Source organism: Camelus dromedarius, chromosome 11 (genome assembly GCF_036321535.1).
Source record: "Camelus dromedarius isolate mCamDro1 chromosome 11, mCamDro1.pat, whole genome shotgun sequence".
NCBI classification, from domain to species: Eukaryota; Metazoa; Chordata; class Mammalia; order Artiodactyla; family Camelidae; genus Camelus; species Camelus dromedarius.
The window spans coordinates 31,404,040-31,424,229 of NC_087446.1; the positions used below are offsets into that span (position 1 = coordinate 31,404,040).

Genomic DNA, 20,190 nt, shown 5'->3' on the forward strand with positions numbered 1-20,190 from the left:
GTGTGAGACATTGTTGTGTTATTGATGCCTTTGGGGTTTCTTGGAAAACAGAGTGGCTGCTTTTCAGGGTCACTGCTTGCTCACACTCTCTCCCCACCTCAACCCTCTGCTAAGAGTCCCTAGAGGGGCCAAGTGGGACTTTAAGTAGGAAAAGCATTTGCACACAGTGAAAAATCTCTAAATGTCAAGCCTGAGGTGAGGAGGACTAGAGAAGAAAGAAGAGAGCCTAAGCTAGCAAGGTGGGGGCTATCACCATGTTCTGAACTCTGTGAACTTCTAGTGTGCTGTGAGTAATCTGGGAGAACAGATAGGGATGGGCTGGGGGAAGGAGAGCAGCAGGGACCAGAGGACAAGTCTGAATAGCAGCAGGAATTGTGAACCCAGCCTAACCACCCTTCTACTCTCTGTTTTTACGAGTTCAGCTTTTTTAGATTCCGCATATAAGTAATATAAAATATTTGTCTTTGTCCAGCTTATCTCACTAAGCCTAATGCTCTCAAGGTCCATGTATGTTATGCAAATGGTAGGACTTCCTTCTTTCTCATGGCTGAATAATAGTCCACTATATATAGTAGAAAAAAAATATATGTATACACACCACATCTTCTTTCTTTATCCGTTCATCCACTGACAGACACTTAGGTTGTTTCTGCAACTTGGCTACTGTGAGTATCCTATGGTAAACATGGGAGTGCAGATATCTTTTCCACATCCTGTTTTCATTTCCTAGGACTTTCCCAAGGCCTCAAATGTTTCCTCTTGTCCTCTTGAGCCTCTGCCATTGCCTTTGCCTGGCTGGCCTGCTGGTCCCAGGAGGATGAGGGACATACAGAGTAGAGCCACCCACCTGACACACAGACCTATAGATAGAAGCAGAGATGCCTAGATTAAGCCCCAGACAATCTGCAGATGTGAGCGAAAATAAATTATTGTTGTTTTATGCCACTTAGTCTCCTGAATGTTATGTGGCAAAAGCAACATCTATTTACCTATGACTTCCAAATATAAATCTTCAGCCTGTGGCTTTTCTTCTTTTGTGCTCCAGATTTGTATATCCAGATGACTGCTTGGCATCTCCACTTGATGTCTAATAGGCATCTCAAACCAAAAAAATCTAAGATGGAACTCTTTATTTTCATCCCTAAATCTGCCTTTTCCTATCTCAGTAAATACCATCATCTTCTACTTGTTCAAGCCAAAAAACTAAGAGTCACTCTTTTTTTTTTAAACTTTTTTTTAATTGAGTTATAGTCATTTTACCATGTTGTGTCAAATTCCAGTATAGAGCACAATTTTTCAGTTATACATGAACGTACATATATTCATTGTCACTTCTTTTTTCGCTGTGAGCTACCACAAGATCTGGTATATATTTCCCTGTGCTATACAGTATAGTCTTGTTTATCTATTTTACATTTTGAAATCCCAGTCTGTCCCTTCCCACCCCCCACCCCCTTGGCAACCAGGAGACATTCTTGAGTCTCCTTTTCTTCACTTTCCACATTTAATCCATTAGCAAGCTCCGTGGGGTTTCCCACAGAGTATTGCATATAAATACAGCCATTTTTCTCATCTCCATTGACCTATCATCTCTTGACTGGAAATAATCAATAATCTTTTTTTTTAATTGAAGTATAGTTGATGTATAATATTATATAAATTACAGGTATACAATATAGTGATTCACAATTTTTAAAGGTTATATTCCATTTGTAGTTACTATGAAATACTTGCTATATTCCCAGTGTTGTACAGTATATCCTTGTAGCTTATTTTATACCTAATAGTTTGTACCTTTTACTCCCCTACCCCTATATTGCCCCTCTCCCTCTTTCTCCCCACTGGCAACCACTAGTTTGTTCTCTATATCTGGGAGTCTGCCTCTTTTTTGTTATATTCACTAGTTTGTTGTATTTTTCAGATTCCACATGTAAGTGATATCATATAGTATTTGTCTTTCTCTGTCTGACTTATTTCACTTAACCATAAGGCCCTCCAAGCCATCTATGTTGCTGCAAGTGGCAAAGTTTCATTCTTTTTTATGGCTGAGTATAATTCCATTGTGTATATATGTGTGTGTGTAGCATATTTTCTTTCTTCATTCATCTGTTGATGGACAATTTGGTTGCTTCTCTATCATAATGCTGCTATGAACATTGGGGTGCATGTATCTTTTTGAGTTAGTGTGTTTTTGTTTTTGTTTCAGATACGTACCCAGGAGTGGATTGCTGGGTCATATGGTATTTTTTTTTTTTTTAGTTTTTTAAGAATTCTACATACTGTTGTAAAATTTCAATAACCTTTTAATTGGTATTTCTGCTTTCACTTTTATCCTTTGTCAATCTATTCCTCCACATATCAGCCAGAGGCATCTTTCAAAAGAGTAAATCAGATTCCTTCTTCCCTCCAATTGCTACTCATTATTACCTGGAATAAAATTCAGACTCTTGCAAGGGTCTCATGTTCTGGCCCCTGCTTGCCTCTTAAGACCTCATTTTGTACCAGTCTCTAGCCTGACTGGCTGTTTGCACTTTGAACTCTCTCAACATATTATGCCCTGGGGAACACTATACTGGATATTTCCTTTAATGAGAATGCTTTGTCTCATTTATTTATATGGCTGACACTTCCTCAATTATCAATTTAAATATTACCTCCTCAGAGAGGCCTTCCAAGACCATTTTATTTTGGGAAGTGACCCACCCCCACCATCGTATCTGCTAGGTGGCATGCATACTGTATTTTGCTGCCCTATAACCCTTCAGTGGTGGCCCTGTTGCCCAGCTGCTGTGAGTGCTGTTAGCAGACAGTCTTCAGCGGTCAGGCCCTTTAGGGATTGCTTCAGCTGCAGAGAGCAAGGTCACAGCCCTTGCTAGGGTAGCTCACATCCAAAGAGGTGTCTAACGGGCTGGTCACCTCAGACCAACTCAGGACAACCCCAAAGGCTCAGTCTACTCCAGCTGTCCTTGTGATGTGGACTGAGGCTGTCATTGGGCCTGATTTGTAGTGCAGCTTCTCCTTCTCCCACTTCTGGTTCTGTCTCCTCCCTTCCACAGATGTTGATCTCAAGAAATCTCCTTAGTAAACTATGTTCTACATGTTAAATTCTACATCAGTGTTGGTTTCTCAACACCAGGAAAAGTGTAATTTCCTTCATAGTGTTAAAACCATTTGAAATTGTTTCACTGATTGGTTTGTAAGTTTGTTAATAAACCAAACTACTAGACTGTAACTTATATGCACACAGAGACCTGTCTGACTTCTTCACTGTTGTATCCCCAGTCGTTATCATCATAATAGCAAACATTTAGTATTTATTATATTCTAGGTACTGTTCTAAATACTTTTCCTGTGTAAATTCACTTCATCCTCACAACAACCCTGTGAGGTAGGTACCATATTTCCCCCATTTTATAGATTGGGAATATAAAGTACAGAAAGGTTATTTGGCTAGCCCAGGACCACACAACAAAGTGAACCAGCATTTGAATCCAGGCAATCAGGGTTTAGATTCTGTGTACTGAAGCACTCCGTTATGCTGGGTTTCTTTGTAGCTTCTGTACAAGAAATGTTGAATGACTGAATAAATAAGGAAAAGGAGGTAGTTGAATATGCTTTTTAAATTTGGAGATACCACCTATTTATTCTTTTGACAAATATTTCCTGAGTACTGACTGTATGCCAGGCAGTTTGGTGTGCATAGGACATATAATATGAATAAAACAGATATGATCCCTGCCCTAAAAGAGCTTGTACAATCTGATGGTAGAGACTAGACTAACTAAGTGAGAAAGTGAGTAAGTATGTTATTATGATGTGTTACCTCCCCTCTTTCTAAGGTGGTAGTGGAGTCATTATTGTTACTATCCAAGATGTTTGGTTTCCTTTTAAGGCAATCAGTTCCTTAGGGTGTACTGTTAGATAATGGGGCCACAATGGCGCCATTTCCTACACTCAGCGATTTTTTTTTAAAAAAGACTATAGGGAAGTCATCATTTCCCAGGCTTAGTAGGGAGACGAGAATGGAGATGCTGAAACTGTTACTGATGATGGTGCTTAGCTGTAGGAAGAGTTACCAGGTTCATTGTCTCAGGAGTCAATTCCTGAGTCCTTCTAGCAAATGATCCAGAGGACTAGAAGGAAGAGAAAGATTCAGGGAGAGCCAGAGCAGTTGGCTGCCTCTGCAGACTGAGGAAGCACATGTTAAGGAAGAAGTGCTATGGTATGATGACTAAGAGCACAGACTTGGGGGCTCAGACCTTGTGCTCTTGCTCTGTCACTTACTGCCTGTGATACAAGGGCATAGTTGCTCACTTGGGCTTCCTCTTCCTCATGCGTAAAATGGGAATATAATAGCACTTGCCTTAGAGGTTAGCATCAAGCTGTTGTGAAGATATTGCCTATAAAGCAGATCTCAGTGACAGTGGTATTTGGATTTCAGGGAAGTTGGGGCATCAGAGTCATCCCAGTCATAAACTTCAATGTAGAGTCTATCCCTTCTGCCTAGTTGAATTCAAAAGTGGAGAATTGCTGACAGACCCAGTTCTAATCACCTTCTCTATAATGTCTCCCACAATCTCTCATTCAGGGCTTCCTCAGCACTACTTATTTGTGGTTCATTAACAGCACTTACCCCAGTGTGACAAACATTGCTAGTTTGTATTGTCTCCCCAATCAGATTTTTGGTTGCTAGTATTTGAATTGCATAAGTCTTCTCCCTCTTCCACCTCTCAGTTGTTGGAGTAAGGGCACAGGAACTCTATATTGAGGGAAATGCATACTCAGTCTGTGACACCGTAAAGAAGTGGTTTCTCTTTCTAGAGTGTAATAAGGTTATGTTATTGAAATCAGTGTTTTTCACTCCTAGTAATAGTAGCCTAAGTTTATCAGTTGAAGCTGCTTAGGGACACTTCTTAATGATGAGATCAATTTTTTCTTTGCCTAGAGAAAAACTGGAGCAACTTCTTTTATTTTTCTGTTTATTCTTTTCCCTTTCTTTATAGAGAAAGAAATAGGCAAAGAAGAGATAAGCAGGAAGTGAGTCTTCCCAAAAAGAATCAAAAGTGAGAATGAAATTTGCAGAGAAAATTCCAACGGGGGTGACTTGGAGGATGCAGTTGGGCCTAGAAAAGGACACAGGAGCATTTGGTTTCAGGACCCTGAAAAGACTGAAGACTGCTTACAGCAGCCATAAGAAGTCATAGATGTAAAATTCTGTAAAAATTTCCGGATCACAAACAATTGTCTCAGTGCTTTGGAATAGCAATGCTTTGTGTTGAGAATCTTCAAACCCCTGAAATGTCATTGCCCAAAGCCTGTCTCCCTGTAGGATCAGCTTGTAGTTCATGATAAAAAAAAAAAAAGGCAGAAAATTTGTAGAGTTAACTACTAGAGGCCTTGATCTATTAAGTGTATAAAGCACACAAGGATGGTGCTGAAGCTTTGACGTAAGTGGAGGAACTTGAATTCTTTTGTAGCTGGAATGTGCTGGAACTTCCCAGCGGCTTGAAAGAATGACTAGAATTTCTTTTTCGATTATGGTCACTGTTATTTCTCACAGAGGCAAGTGACTCTTCCCAAGCTGCCATGACTGGAGAGGATGAGCCCCCAGCAGACTTGTGGGGAGCAAAGCTGGCCAGCATGCCATGGCTTGAGCACACGGGGTCCCTGTGTTTCTTGCAAATGGGTGTTAGGCAGAGCTGTTGTAAATCTTTAAAGCCAACAGGAAAATTAATGAGAACTGCACAAAGCAGGACCTTGTCAGCTCCATAATGGGTGGTGGGAGGAAGAATTCTGCTGCTTCCCCCTAGGCACTTAGTGTAACTCAAAAAATGCCTGCTTTGTAGTTATTAGCCAATTTTAACAGCTTTCCACTCTGAAGAATTTAGTAATTTATTGCTTTCAGTTCACCCAGGGGAAAACAGTATTCAATACAATCAAGATGATGGGGTCTATTGAGTTGAATTTTCCTGTTAGTGATAAGAAAAGAATATTTCTCTTAAATCATTTAAGGCATTGAGTGCTCCATAAAGAATCTCTACAGTGAGAATATAGAGCAGGGATTATTATATCTTCTGAAAGGCCTCCCCCACTAGAATGTAAACTCTATGAGAGAAAGGATTTTGTTTTGTTTACCATTATATCCCTTGTACCCAGAACAATACCCACTGCATAGGAGGGTCATAAGAAATATCTGTCTTCAAAATGCTGTGCTGAGGATTAATTAAGGTAAGGATTGTAATGGTGTTTAGTACTCTGAAAATGCTGGTTCTACCCCTACCTTCCATAAATCATGTTGTTTCAGTAAGGAATTTACATAACAGATGACCTACTCAATAGGAAAGTAAGCTAGGCAAGCATCTATTTATTGTCATAAAAATAGATTTTAAGGAACTCTTCATGATGCAGGGTACTTACTGTTTTGTTTTTACACATGTGTTAATTTTACTTTCTGCTTCAAAAAGGAAAACATATTTCATAAAGATATTGAATCAAAGTTTTGAAAAATCAACTGTGGCCAGTAAGAGGCTTTAAACACCACCTGTCAGATAACTTTTACCTAATCCTCGTGGGATAACATTTGGGGGCAAGTGAAAACTTGCAGGGATATTTCCTAAAGTTAGTCTTTCCTGAGACATTTGGTGAGACTTGTAAAATTTTGGAGGATGCAAATTAATTATACTTGTAAATACTGCATTGAAAACAATGTATTCAGTGTGTTTTTGCTTCCAACTGCTTAGTACAACATTTATCAAAGGCAGAGAACACACTGATAAAAATATCCAGTTGTGTATTCTCAATTGTTATAAAAAGCTCTCAAGGTTGCTGAAGGTCACTGCTGGGCAAATCTCCATGTGTAAGAGGTTGGAGGATATACATGTGTGTAATGAGTGTTTCTGAGGTTAAGGAATTCTGTTTGCTATAAGGCAAATTGTGTACATTTCCTTGATTTTTCTCTCCATATGTATCAAGGAAAATGTTATCCTAGATTTTATTTCTCACTTACAGGAATGGGAAAGAAAAATGTGAAGTCTGTGTAGATTATTATTTTATTTGTGGCTTGAGTCTTTATTTCTGAGAGAAGGTAAATTATGAGATTCCCAATGCTTTCCTTTCCCAATGTCACTGCTTTTTACCTTTCTCCTTACTTGTTAAGCCTCTGAATGGGTTATAGTTGAGCATGTGAGCAGGACTGGCACTGCCTAAAGGGAAATTAGGAAGCTGCCTAAGTGGCCTGATTTATGAGGCATTGAAAAGCACAGCTGACCAAAAATATCTCCTCCACTGGCCTGCCATCAGTGCCTGAAATTTCCATGATAAGAATCACTCATTTAAAGTTTTCTGTAGACATGCATGGTTTATTTGAGTCAATAAAACATTATGTTCCAGAGAAAGAGGGAAATGGGAAAGTATCTCATTAGAATGATTTATTTTATCTTATCAATCTAGCAATCTCTTGGTCAAGAGTAGCATCTTGATAAGTGAGTATACTGTTTAAGGCTGGTAGGAAAGTTGGGAGTTCAGAGTTTTGTGTAGCATCTTCATGTAGACTCTGAGCAGTGTGAAGTCAATAAGCACCTGAGAGGGGTTTGCCCAAAATTTGGACTGAGGACCTAAATATCAAAGACAAATTTAGGTATTTTACAATTTGGTTTCAGGCCATGTTAAGAAGTAGGGTACATAATAGTTGGAAGAATCTCCTTTCAATTCCCCTTTTCTACCATCTTAGTTCCTGGGTAACTATCATAAGACTCATGATTTGGTTATCCATAAAATAATATTTGTGATGAAGGCCAGGTAGATTTATGACCAGAGGGAGATACATTTGCAGAAAAAGAACTAATAATAATTCTGGCTTTGTTGAGACTATTCTGTAAGAGTGTCTAGAACAGTGTTTCTCAAAGTCTTGTCTATAGACCACCTGTATCTGAGTCACCACTGGTGCTCATTAAATTGTCACTTCCTGGTCCTCACCCAGACGTTCTGAAACAGACATTCTGAGGTAGGAGCTTGAGACTCTGTACTTTAACAAGCATGTCTGCTGATTTTTATGCACATTATTTGAGAATCATTGGTTTGGAGGCTTCAGTAGATCACAGAGGTTAAAAATATGAATTATAAATGTAGGTAAATCAGGGTTTAAAATCGCAGCTTTGCTGCTTGCTTGTTTGGTGACCATGGACAAGGTATTTAACCTCTGGTCCTCAATTTCTGCTTACTAACAGTACCATCTTCACAAGGTTATTAAGTGAGGTCTGAGGAGATAAATCATGTAAAGTTTAGCACAGCACCTTGCAGCCAATAAGGGCAAAAGTGATAACCATTATTAAGATGAGTATACTTATTGGAAAAGACTCTAAGGCAATGCTTACTGGTATTAAATATTCTGTTGACTATGTACTTTGTAAAACATAAATTTAAAATTATATTTCAATATATGGTAAAACCAATTGGTTTCCTAATTTCTTAATTACCATTACCTAAGGTTTCTCTGTTGCTTTAACTTCTTTAGCTTTTCTGGCTCCTAAAACATAACTAACAACAAAAGAATTGGATGGATAAATTTTGTAACAAATATTAGGAACTATCTCATATAAATCATGATATCTAGCAATGGAAGAATTGGTTGAGTAAGTTCTCCTTTGAAATATTTTGCATATTCTTATGAGAACAGACAACCTGGTTCCTTTCCCAGCTCTTGCTTTCCTTTATTCTCTTATATCTTTACCCCTTGTTTCTTGGCTCTTGCTTTCTCTCCTTGGGTGGCAGAGTGCCTACATTCTCTATTTTTTTCTGTTTCCTTGTCTCTTTCTGGTGTAATTCCTTCTCATTCATCTTGCAAGCAGAATTGCTCTAAGCAGCAAAATTCAGAGCTGAGAGAATTGATTTGAAATGCTATTGAATTGCATATGAGCTTATTCAGGTTCATTATTGATAAATGCAAAAGTGGACCTTATGCCTAAATAGATCTCAGAAAATCAGACCAAGAGGAAAAGAGCAATGATAAAAATAGACTCTTATTATTTCATCTTAGTATAATGGTAAACAGTGTTACCCTAATGTCAACGTAATAATGAGAAAGATAGTAGAAAATTATGTAATTGCAGGATAGAATTATGGGATACATTATAATTTGGAGTGTGGAGAAGGAAAACTGGGAGAAATGCTGACCTTCAGGTTCCCTCAACTACAGATGAAAAGGAACAGGTGAAGTTGGCATCATCTCACATGGATTCCTTTCTAAATGTCCCTTTTAGTGGTTGAAATGTGAACTCTGGGAGTTAAGATGTGGTTCAAACCCAGACTTCACATTTATTAGCTGAGTGTTCTTGGACATTCATTTAGTCTCTCTGTGCCGCAGTTTCCTTATCTGGGAAATGGGGATAATAACAGCATGCACTATAGGGGTGCTTAGGAGGATCAAATAAGAATAGCACATGTAAAGCACATAGAAAATTGCCTTCTTGTAATAAACTCTTAATTATTGATTACTATTGATGTTATTATCTTATCTTTTAATTCACCAAACTTGAAATCTTTGATGGTGTTCTGGCTGAGGAGGAGGTGTCCAGGAAGTTTCTGGGCAGACTATTTTGCTCACAATGAAAATTTGCTGATGGTGGTTATTTTTCTTTCTGGGAAGCAGGATTCTCTGCCTGGCTGCCATCCCCTTTATTCAGATAAGTGCATTATGATTTGATCATCCATAAATCTTGGATATTCTTGGATTTATAAATTAATTCATTACTAATGATCACACTTTGGAAGTTACCCACCTATGACTACATATTAAGAAAGTAGCAATGTATTCACCATTTACTAAAGCCCTCTCTTAACAGAACATGCATCTCAATTCTGGAAATACCTATTTTGGCTCAGTGCATATTTCTTTCTCTCTCATAATTAGCATTCTTCTTTTTTCGTTATTCAGCATGTATGAACTGACTAATATTAAAGCTGAGAATTTGTCATTTAAAATATTGCAGGTCTTAAACACAGTCAGTAATGCTCAAAAAGTAGAGAAATGTTTAAATCTCTATGGTGGAAGTGTAGGAAAGCCAGGAACAAGGGCATCGTTTTTCAAAAAGTGTTCTCAGACAAGTCATTCTCTGAGAGATTTTTAAAAAAAAAATCAGTCATGCAAGGCACACCCCTTTACTTCTGTTCCATTTTTATCATACCAATCTCCTTTGCAAAACTGAGGTTGTTCATAAATATTTTCCTTCCAAGCTGTGGGAAATAAGTTGTGAGTAACTTTGGCTCTTTGATAAAGTTAGGTTAGGGGACTGCTTATCATTGAAACAATGAACACAAAAGCAATTCAGTCCTGGGGCCTCTGACAAAACTCTCAGCAGCCAAGGCAGTGCTCAAGCTCCCTGTTCTCAGGCATTCCAAGGGAGTGGCACAGGGACAGCCTGCACAAGGAATTCTCAAGGTTCTTTTTCCCACCCTTCAGAGTTGATAAGTCTCTAATCATTTAGAAAAGGATTTGTTCTGCAATAACCCAGAGTATCCCAAAAACCTATGTTTACCCGTAACAGGCCTTGCTCTCTGTGTAACATAGCCAGATGGATACTGCTTTTTGGACTCATGGTCACATCCCCACAGATTTCACCTCATTTAGTAGACACTATTAAAAGATTATCCTATTATTGAGAATTTCCATTGCATCAAAGACTAAATATTAGTAACATTCCTCTATGGAGAAAGTGATGTAATAAGAGGGCACAGAGTGGGTTGACCTCAGGCAAATTATACAGATAGGTATGTAGAGATTATGCAGCTGATCTGACGACTGATAAAGCCCAAAGTACAAGGAGTTAAAGCTCTGAGGGCAGAGACTTTCCCACTAGCTCTTGAAAGAAATATTCATGTTCATCTGAAGCCATAGATGGAAGTTTTATATATTCTGTTGCCTTGGTATCATGATGGTTATTTTGAAAGATGCCAAAGATGAGAAAGTGTACAGAAGTGTGGTGGAATGGTGGAATGGGAATGGGGCATGGGATGGCTTGCTCTCACTTCATTTTGTTGTTTACTTTTACAAATGGGAAACATAGGGTTGGTTTCTTTCTTTCTTTTTCTTTCTCTCTCTCTTTCTTTCTTTCTCTCTCTCTTTCTTTCTTTCTTTCTTTTCTTTCTTTCTTTCTTTCTTTTTTTCTTTTCTTTTCTTTCTTCCTTCCTTTCTTTCTTCCTTCCTTTCTTCCTTTCTTCCTTCCTTTCTTCCTTTCTTCCTTCCTTTCTTCCTTTCTTCCTTCCTTTCTTCCTTTCTTTCCTTTTTTTTTTTCCCCCCACTTTGGAAGCCAATAATGCTCTTAGGAATTTAAAACTGCAGTGGAAGAACTGTAAGTGATTTCAGAATTAAGACATCAAGAAATGATTATAACAATGACCACCTTTTTGAAATGTTGCCAGAAAAGGTGTTGACAGAGTACTGAAGGAAGATTCTAATCAAAAGGACTGGAAAGAATGCAGGGGTCTAGCAATTTGGTAAATTAGCTAAATTAAACTTTCAGTTATGATTTTGCTTGAATATGCTTTAAAAACAATGGATTAAATTTTGATTGGTTAAAAAAAATAACAAAAGCAGTACGTGATCAGTGAAAGAAAGTCAAGCAATGCAGACATGTGCAAAATAAATGGTGATGTAAAAGGTGATCTTTCAGACCTTCTGAAATGCTGTATATATTGTAAATATGTTTTGGGGCTGGGGGCTTATACTGTATGTACTGTTCTGTAATTTTCTTTCCCTAAATAATACATTATGAGCATCTTTCTATTCTTTAAAAAAAATAGACATTATTTGTATTCTTCTTTTTATGGGTAATAGTTATTTTTTATAAAGTGAAATGGAAAAAGAAGGCAACTTGGCAATTTTGAAGCTTAAGAAAATCCTATATTATATGTATTTAAAATATTTTCTTGGTATTATATACTTACCAACATATCTTGTAAGTTGCTTGTAAATGTGCCTACAAGATAGCATTTCATCTACCAGATAGGTATTGGTTAGAAGCTGAGAGACATGCTACAGGTTATAAAAGCAGATTTCACAAGAGTACATATAGTATAATTCCAATTCTGTGAAAGGTATGTCTATGCATAGAAAATAGTCTAGCAGCATTGAAACGCAAATGCTAACAGCTGTTATCACAGAATGGTTGGAATATAGTTTTTTTTCTCATTATGGATTTCTATATTTTCAACAATGAACTTTTATTACTTTTTAAATTAGTTGAAAAGTTAATGTAATATATAACATGCAATGCATCTGATGAAAAACGTTCACATCCAACGGCTATAGAAACTAAATTCATCTGAATTAGCTTCCACTGCATCCCCAAACCCCAGAAATATAGAGTAGAAACACCAGGCCCTTGTTTGATTTTCTTAATTTAAGGAATTAGATTTGAGTTCCCTCATTAAGAGACAGTAATCTTTTCAAAGAAAGAGTTGATCAGGAATTGAGGCAAAAATCAGGAGATCATATTCCTTTATTACATATATAAAAAAATTAACAGCAATATATATATATTTTTGTAAGTCCACAGGACCTCAGGAAAAATATTTTCTGTATGTGAAGTTAATCTTATGGCACTGTGGTTCGCGTTTTGTATATTCAAGTACAAAAGAAATGGTATATATAGTGGTTATTTATGCATGGGTACAGAAGAGGAAAAACAATGAAAAACTGTAATTTGGTGAACTATCACATACACTGTGTCAAAAAGTGAGTAAATAGAATGGCCATATACTGTTAATAAAGACAAGGAGGAAACTGTTTCAATATTCAGGTTTAAATACTAAACATAAAAATAAAACAAATTCTGTGTCTAAAATAATTTTTGAAATGTATACAAGTGCATTACAAATAAATGAGCTTTTTAATATTTAAAGTCCATTTCCTCTTCATCCAAGCATATTTCGACACTTATAACTTCTTTCACTTATTTTAAAGTCTCTTCTTGTTTAGTTTTTTATAAAAAGTTTCATCATGGCCGGTATATGTGGAATCTAACCTCTAACCTGAAGCTGAGACTTCATGCAAACATATTCTCCTTTCAGGTTGCATCTTCACATAGTTTCTCCAGGTGTTCAAGGTTAAATAGTACAACTTCCTTTATATGGTTACTTTTTTCCACATGTAGTGGCAGTGCTTCTGTTTCAGCAGGTTTTCTTACGTGCCCTTTTATTTTCTTTCTGTCAACAGCAATCTCTAAACTTTCACAACACAAGTGGTAGGTAGTAAAGTGCTTTTTACAATGAAATACTATATACATATGGAGAGGTTCCATTTAACACTCCACAGACCAAAGTTCACACACTTCACACAAGAGAAGGCTCTTTTCAAGAAACACCTTTTCTGACAGTAGGGTTGGGAATTCCTTAAAATCTCATTAATTACTTCAAGTAGCACAAATGTAAATAACATAATCTGAAGCTGGGAGGAGTCCTTGTTAGATGCGTTGCCCTTAATGGATTACTGCTAAATATCATACTGCTATTTAAATGCTCTTAATAGTGATGACTTTTAGAATCAATTCCATAGAAAACAGGTATCAGTATAGGATTTTTCATTCCTCTTTATGAAACAAACTGTATTTAAAACAGGGGCCCAAAAGAGATAGATTAGACAGGCCCATGCACTGGAACATTTCTATATATTTTGGCACTTAAAAGAAAATTCCAGTTTCATTTTTGAAGTCTCCTTTCCATTAAGTTTGTGTTTTGTACATAGAGAAGTGCCGTTATGTGTTATACACATTTATTGCTACTTGCACTCTCTTTTCAAAATATCCATGACTTTTCTTCCAAGAGATGGTTTCCAGTGCTGGACAAAACTTTTCATATTCACAACTAGTTTGCCTGTTCTTACATCCTCATGTCCTGCTACAAGGTACTCCAGACCTAAAAGAGAACAAAATCAGGGGCCATTAGTATCGTAATTTGAAAGGGAGGAGATGTGACTTCAGCAGTTTTATATATACATGTTTTATGGTTTTTTTTTTAAATTCATCGTTGAAATAGGGAGTCATGGGCAATAACAGCTGATATTTAGTAAATATTTATTATGTGCTAAGTGATTTAAATGTATTATTTCATCTTGAAAATTACCCTATGAAATAGATATTGTTTTCCTCCTCTCCTTATTTTACAAATGAAGAGACTGAGACTTGGCAAGATTAAGAAACTTGTTTAGTGTTTCCGGGTAAGAAACAGCACTCTGACTTAAGCTCAGGCCTGTCTGATTGTAGAGCTTTTACTCTTTACTATACCACCCTCTATGGTAAAGAAGTGAGGATTCTATGAGTACTTAACTTGCTGCTATAAATCAGTATTTCTTGGAGACTCACTATGTGTGCTAGTGTATATTAAGGAGGATTTTATAAAAGTGAAACAACCACTTGGGAAGATATACTGGAAGAGAGTTATGGATTATACAAAATAACACATTTCCTATTTAAAGTCAATGTGATTTTGGAATATAGGATATAGGAATATAGGAATATACTTAAAAAAAAATGATGAGGCTTGACCAGACCTTGTGCTGATTCTATAATTCAAAATTCTTTTCAGGCTTCAAATAAAAAATTTTGGCTAACACACACAAAATGAAAGGACAGTCTCATTATCTACACATTAATAAAAAGAAATATGATAATATCCCTCAGTTGATGTTTCTAGTAATATTGATATTGGTATTTTGAAACAGTTTTCTGTAATATTATAGGATAGAGCAAATAAGTAATTATTTTTATAAAATAAAACTTTCCCATATAAGATAAAGAAACATTTACTTTAAAACTCACATTAAGAGAAAACACGATTATGTTAAAATTCAATTGAAAAGTATAAATTTAAACTCATGGTTTAATATATATATTCTTGTTCATTCACTGAAATGGTTTTAAAAATCTCATCCCAGTAAGAATGAACACCTGTAACAAACATAATGTGGTCCCTAATAACATATCTCACTAAAAACAAAACAAAACAAGCCTTCTTAGAGAAATGCTTATTCTAGGCCCACAGCAGGAAAATACAAGATTAGCATGGGCAATATCTTATTGTTCTAAAAAACAAGGAAGCTTTCAAAGGTTAATGGGGATCATTTAAAAGGACACAGGAACCATCAGGAGAGGGTTATAACTTGTCAAAGTTGTGATCATTTGAGCACCAAGATTATAATAAATATGTATGTTGAAACATACTGAGTCAACAAAAATCCAAAGTTCCAAAATGATACTCAAAAAAGAGAAATACAGAGAAAAATTAACTTATCATCTTGAGATGGCTGTTTAAACCATTCCTTACTTTGGAAGTTGGAAATTAAAAGAAAAGAATTTAACATTTATCCTGCTTTTATAATGGGAACTGTATTTCATGGTAACCTACTAGCCCAAGTTGGGAGAGAAAGTCCCTTTACAGAATAATGTCAACTAATAAATGAAAAGAATTTGACAAAATTAGAAAAATAGTATTTCTTAAACTCTAGTGAAATTATTCATTCAGGAAGGGATTGCCAATTGGTGATAAAATCATTAAATGAATGGTTAATAGGAAACTGGATGTTTGCATAGTGACTAAGTAACTCACTCTCATCATTTTCTAGTCTCAAAAGGGAAAACGAAACTGCCCAATGGAGATCAGACTGTCATCACTCTATTCCAAGAGTCAAGTTTAACAACCCTTATGGTGGGTCATCCAGGTGCTATGTGTCTTGTGATGTAATTTAGCATGTATTACACAACAATATATATAATGAATTCTTGCTAAAATGTTATCTTGAGTCTATCAAGCTTTTCTTTAAAGATTATACGAAATACAGGAAGTAGAGTGACAAGCTAAATGACACCACAAAGAACCAACCAGACAAATGTAGAAGGTAGGATAATTTATAGAGCACCTGGTCTGGTTTCTTCAACAACAATAATTTCTTCAACACTAAAAAGAAACTGCTTAAATAAGAGATTTGAAGGACTTAAAAACCATATACAGTGTGTGATCCTGGATTGAATACTGGCAAGGACAAACTAGCTCTAAAGGACATTTTGGGATCAGTTGGGAAATTGGAATATGATCTGAGTAATAGAGTATATGAAAATAAATTAAAATTAAAGGTTAAGATCATTAACTGAATAAAGTAGGTTAAGGAATGGAGCGTATACTATGACTTCATTTTGGTTTAAAAAAATACGATAAACATATGCACAGAGAAAGATCTGGAAGGATTTGCAGTAAGATGTTAACAGAGATGATCTCTGGAGGATAAAAGTGTAAAATTTAAAAATTTCCCCTAAATGTCTATAATGTACATGTATTTCTTCTATAATAATAAAAGGGTCATTTTAAGGATTATTAAAAGATATCAGTCCTAAACTTAAAAATAGCTATGATGGTGTTTTCAAAAAAAAGGGACAGGGGAAAAAAAAGGAAAATAGTGACATGGGTTTCAAACACTGGAGAGCACAAATGTAAGATGGATTGTAAAGTATTTAAATTCTTTAAAGAGTAACTGTAGCTTCTCCATGAAAAAGAATCCCAATATTTGATTGACAGATTAGTTAAAACATAGTGATCTTGATATTGTTTATATCATATCTAAAATAATGAAGTCCTCATTTGAAAATCCAATAAATAATTTTTAGGAAAATTTCAGTGTTTAAGTCTAGTATTTTAAATGAGTTTACTTCTAATTATAAACAGAACAAATATTATAGGAGTTTGCCATTACTTTAAAGTATAAATATAAATTAAACTACTAAACATAATGCTCAATAAATCTATAAATTATGGAATAGCATCATGTCAAAAATTACGTTGCACCATCACTTATTAGCATTTACATTTTATTTTCCTATCTCTGTGCTTTTGACATCTACCTTATGACAAGTTTGAGGGCACAAAGTTTACTTTGTATCCATAGAAAAAGAAAATATAATACTTTAGTGCTAGTCTTGATGTTCTAAAATATATGATTGATGAATGAGTAACTGTATGTATTAATGTAGGAATGAATGAATTTTCAGGGAAGCCAGCTAGATTACTCCTTTTCAAAAGTAGCAAAGGAAGCAAGTTGGTGTGTAAGGTTTCAGAGTTTTCTTATCAGCTTTTTTTGGCCTTAGCTATTGAACTTGTAAAAATGGAAAAACAAAGTGAAATGAAAGAGTGTCTGGTTTTGCTTTGGCAGGTTCCAGTCTTTTCATCAAAGTGAATAAACATGTTTTCAAGAATTCTTTGAATAACTGTGCTTATGTTTTCACTTGTGATGAACTCAGTTGATTCTTTCACTCTGTTTGGCAGAAACCTGATTAGGAAGTATAGTTCACTTCCTGGAGGGTGGCTCAGATGGTCAAAGCTTTTGTTTTTAAGGTCTTACTAAAAAACTGGATGGATTTTGTTCTTTATTTATTTTTTTTTTTCCTTTTGCCAAGATAGTGTAAGTGCTTATAAGAAGACCCCCTAGACAGAGGTCATTGGGAAACAGACTTAAATTAATGACTCTCAGTCTCTGGTATTTAAAATACAAGGTTCTGATTACTTCATTTGTTCTTTGGAAACATATTTATTATTTAAAATGTCTTTTTATTTTCCTTATTAAGATTTAAATTAATTAAATAGAATACAGAGAGGTATAAAAGAGTTTGAGAGATTAGATTAGTCAATGGTCAAAAAAGTCGAGTTTTACGCCACTGTTTAGATTGTTTAGGTTAAGGGGGATATTTTATTGATAGTTTCTCTCTTTCTCTCACTCACTCAGTTACCTGTTTGTTTCTCTCAAATTGATTAACCAAAGACCGTAAGTGACTTCTTCTTAATGTAACTGTGGTTTTCTGGACTTAAATTTGAAAAGAATTAAATCCAGAACACAAATTTTGCACCTGTTTCAGCAGTGCCATTAAGACACAGATGGCAACTACATAAACAGCGACATAGAGAGGATTTTAAAAATATATTATTTGTTTTACTAGAACTTACTATCTGGGTACTATATTACTATTATTTGGGTACTAATGGTAGGTACTAGAGATAGTAAGATCAAAAGTCTAAATCCCATCCTCAAATTTAATGAGGGAGACAGAGAGATAAGCAACTTATGACTCATTATGAAGAGTAAACTTGTAGAGTGAACAGGTCAGAATCCCATGCTTACTTGCTTGTCTCCATGTTTGCTGTAACATGTTAAAGTGCAAATTTCCCTCCACTCCAAGTTTCTCTAAGAGTCTGTAGTTCTTGTTGTTGTTGTTGTTTGTTTATCTTTGCTGTTTCTAATTTGAAACCACAATGATTGTTTGATGAAAAACAAGATGCTGAGAACTTGAGAGTTGTTTTCTATCCAGAAGAAACAGATGCTTCTCACGCAATAGTGAAAATGAATTCAGTATTATTTGCACACATGGGATTTTACATTTGACTTCCTTTGGGAGAAAGTTCTACCCAGGGCACTGTAACAGGACCTAGCTTTCCAATAAAACGTTAGTGGCAGATAAATTTATGAAAGTGCTTTCTTTGCTACCGGCACCTGGAATCAGTCTGAATCTTCTCTTTTAGGACAGAGAATATTATATTGCTAGATTTTTAAATAATTTACTTTTTAAAGCATGTGAAAGAGAAGAAAAGTTCTGATGTCAGTTCAAAGAATTCCATTTGGTTTTTTCCCCAGAATTCACATGGCAAAAAGGAGAGATGCTCTTGCTGAGTTTAGTTAGGTTGTGGCTCAGAGAATGTAAGATAAGGAGCAAATCAGCAGAGACACAGTAGATATCAAGCTAGGAAAGTCTAATGCTCACCAGGATTGAGGATTGGACAAGTACAGCCTCTGTTAGTCCATGATTCTGGATATAATGTCCGCTTTCCTCGTAAAATTTTCAATTTGGTAGATTTTAAGACTTTTTTAATCTTCACATTGACCTCAGCATGAGATCCTTTATCATGAGCTGATAAAATCTTTATTTTTAGCACTGTAACAACACAATTCCAAAAGTCACAATGCATAGAATTTCATATTATCATTTGAACTTTGAACAACTTAAAGATGCATTTCAGAGTAAAGTGGAATAGTGAACTAATGATTATAATGTGAAAATTTGCTTTAAAAATCATTAGGAGATAAGAGGTACAAACAACTATGTATAAATAAATAAGCTACAAGGATATATTGTATAACACAGTGAATATAGCTAACATATCATAATAATTACAAATGGAATATACCCTTTAAAAATTGTGAATCATTAGTTGTACATCAACTACATATACCTCAATAAAAAGAAAGAAAATCATTAGGCTCATTGATTTTTGCACTGATTTCATCTCATTATCTATATTACCTATTCTCTTCTTTCTTATACATTTTCAACTGCTGTTTCTTTCCATGCCACTCTATGAAAATATCAGCCATTTGCCTACTGCAAATAAATCTTAAACACATTTAGCTATCAAACCTAAATAGAAAAAAGATGCACAGGAAGTAAAATTGTTATCCTGGTTTTTATCTGGATTTTTACTATATTACACTCTTATAACTAGCTTTGTGTGATGTTATGACAAGGAGCACAATGTTATTGCCAAAATATATTTTACATATTTAAAGAGATTAACTAATATTATTGATCACTTAATTTTCTTCCCTTGGTGTGAAATGAAAACTGGCTGAGGTTAAGGAGGCTGTCCTTTTATGTGATAGCAGAGCTTCAGTTTTCTATATGACTCATGATTCTATTATGCTCTATTATCTATGAAATGGATGTGGATAGGGATTAAGTAATGGAACAAAGTGGGGTGGGGAAGAAAATAGACCTAAGGAACATAGAAGGCAATGTTCTATATTATTAGGAGAGTTCTTACTGGCTCATTTATATGTTGGTGGAGGATTGTGTGTAATAAGAGAACCCTATCTTGGCTACTGCCATATCCTGAGAATATGACTGTTAGGCAGCTGCCTTGTCTTTATAGATTCACCAAATTTTTGACTTCTAAAGGATCTTAAGAGCTCATCTAGTCTTGTTTTATGTATGAAGAAACAAGTTTTAAGAAATTAAGTGAACTGCCCAAGTTTGTATGGCTAGTTGGTTACAAGTAGAGTTTGGACTAGAACCCCATGAGATAAATGCATGTAGGGTACATAGCATAGTGCCTCGCATGTGGCCAATGCTCAATAAATGTTCACTATTATTTTTTACTAGACTG

General features: G+C 35.5%; 2 protein-coding genes across 3 annotated transcripts in view; one reads left to right on the top strand and one right to left on the bottom strand.

Moving 5' to 3' along the window:
* The window catches only part of SNRPF (small nuclear ribonucleoprotein polypeptide F), a 222,400-nt gene that overhangs the window by 52,200 nt on the left and 150,010 nt on the right, over window positions 1–20,190 (top strand). The window lies entirely within an intron of this gene.
* NTN4 (netrin 4) overlaps window positions 12,477–20,190 on the bottom strand; it is a 104,229-nt gene continuing 96,515 nt past the window's right edge. Inside the window, exons 9-10 of the mRNA XM_010989970.3 lie at window positions 18,792–18,962; window positions 12,477–13,908 (exon numbers count right to left, since the gene is read on the bottom strand). Coding sequence (XP_010988272.2) covers window positions 13,772–13,908; window positions 18,792–18,962 — 308 coding nt within the window. The 3' untranslated portion in view covers window positions 12,477–13,771. The remainder of the gene's footprint in view (window positions 13,909–18,791; window positions 18,963–20,190) is intronic.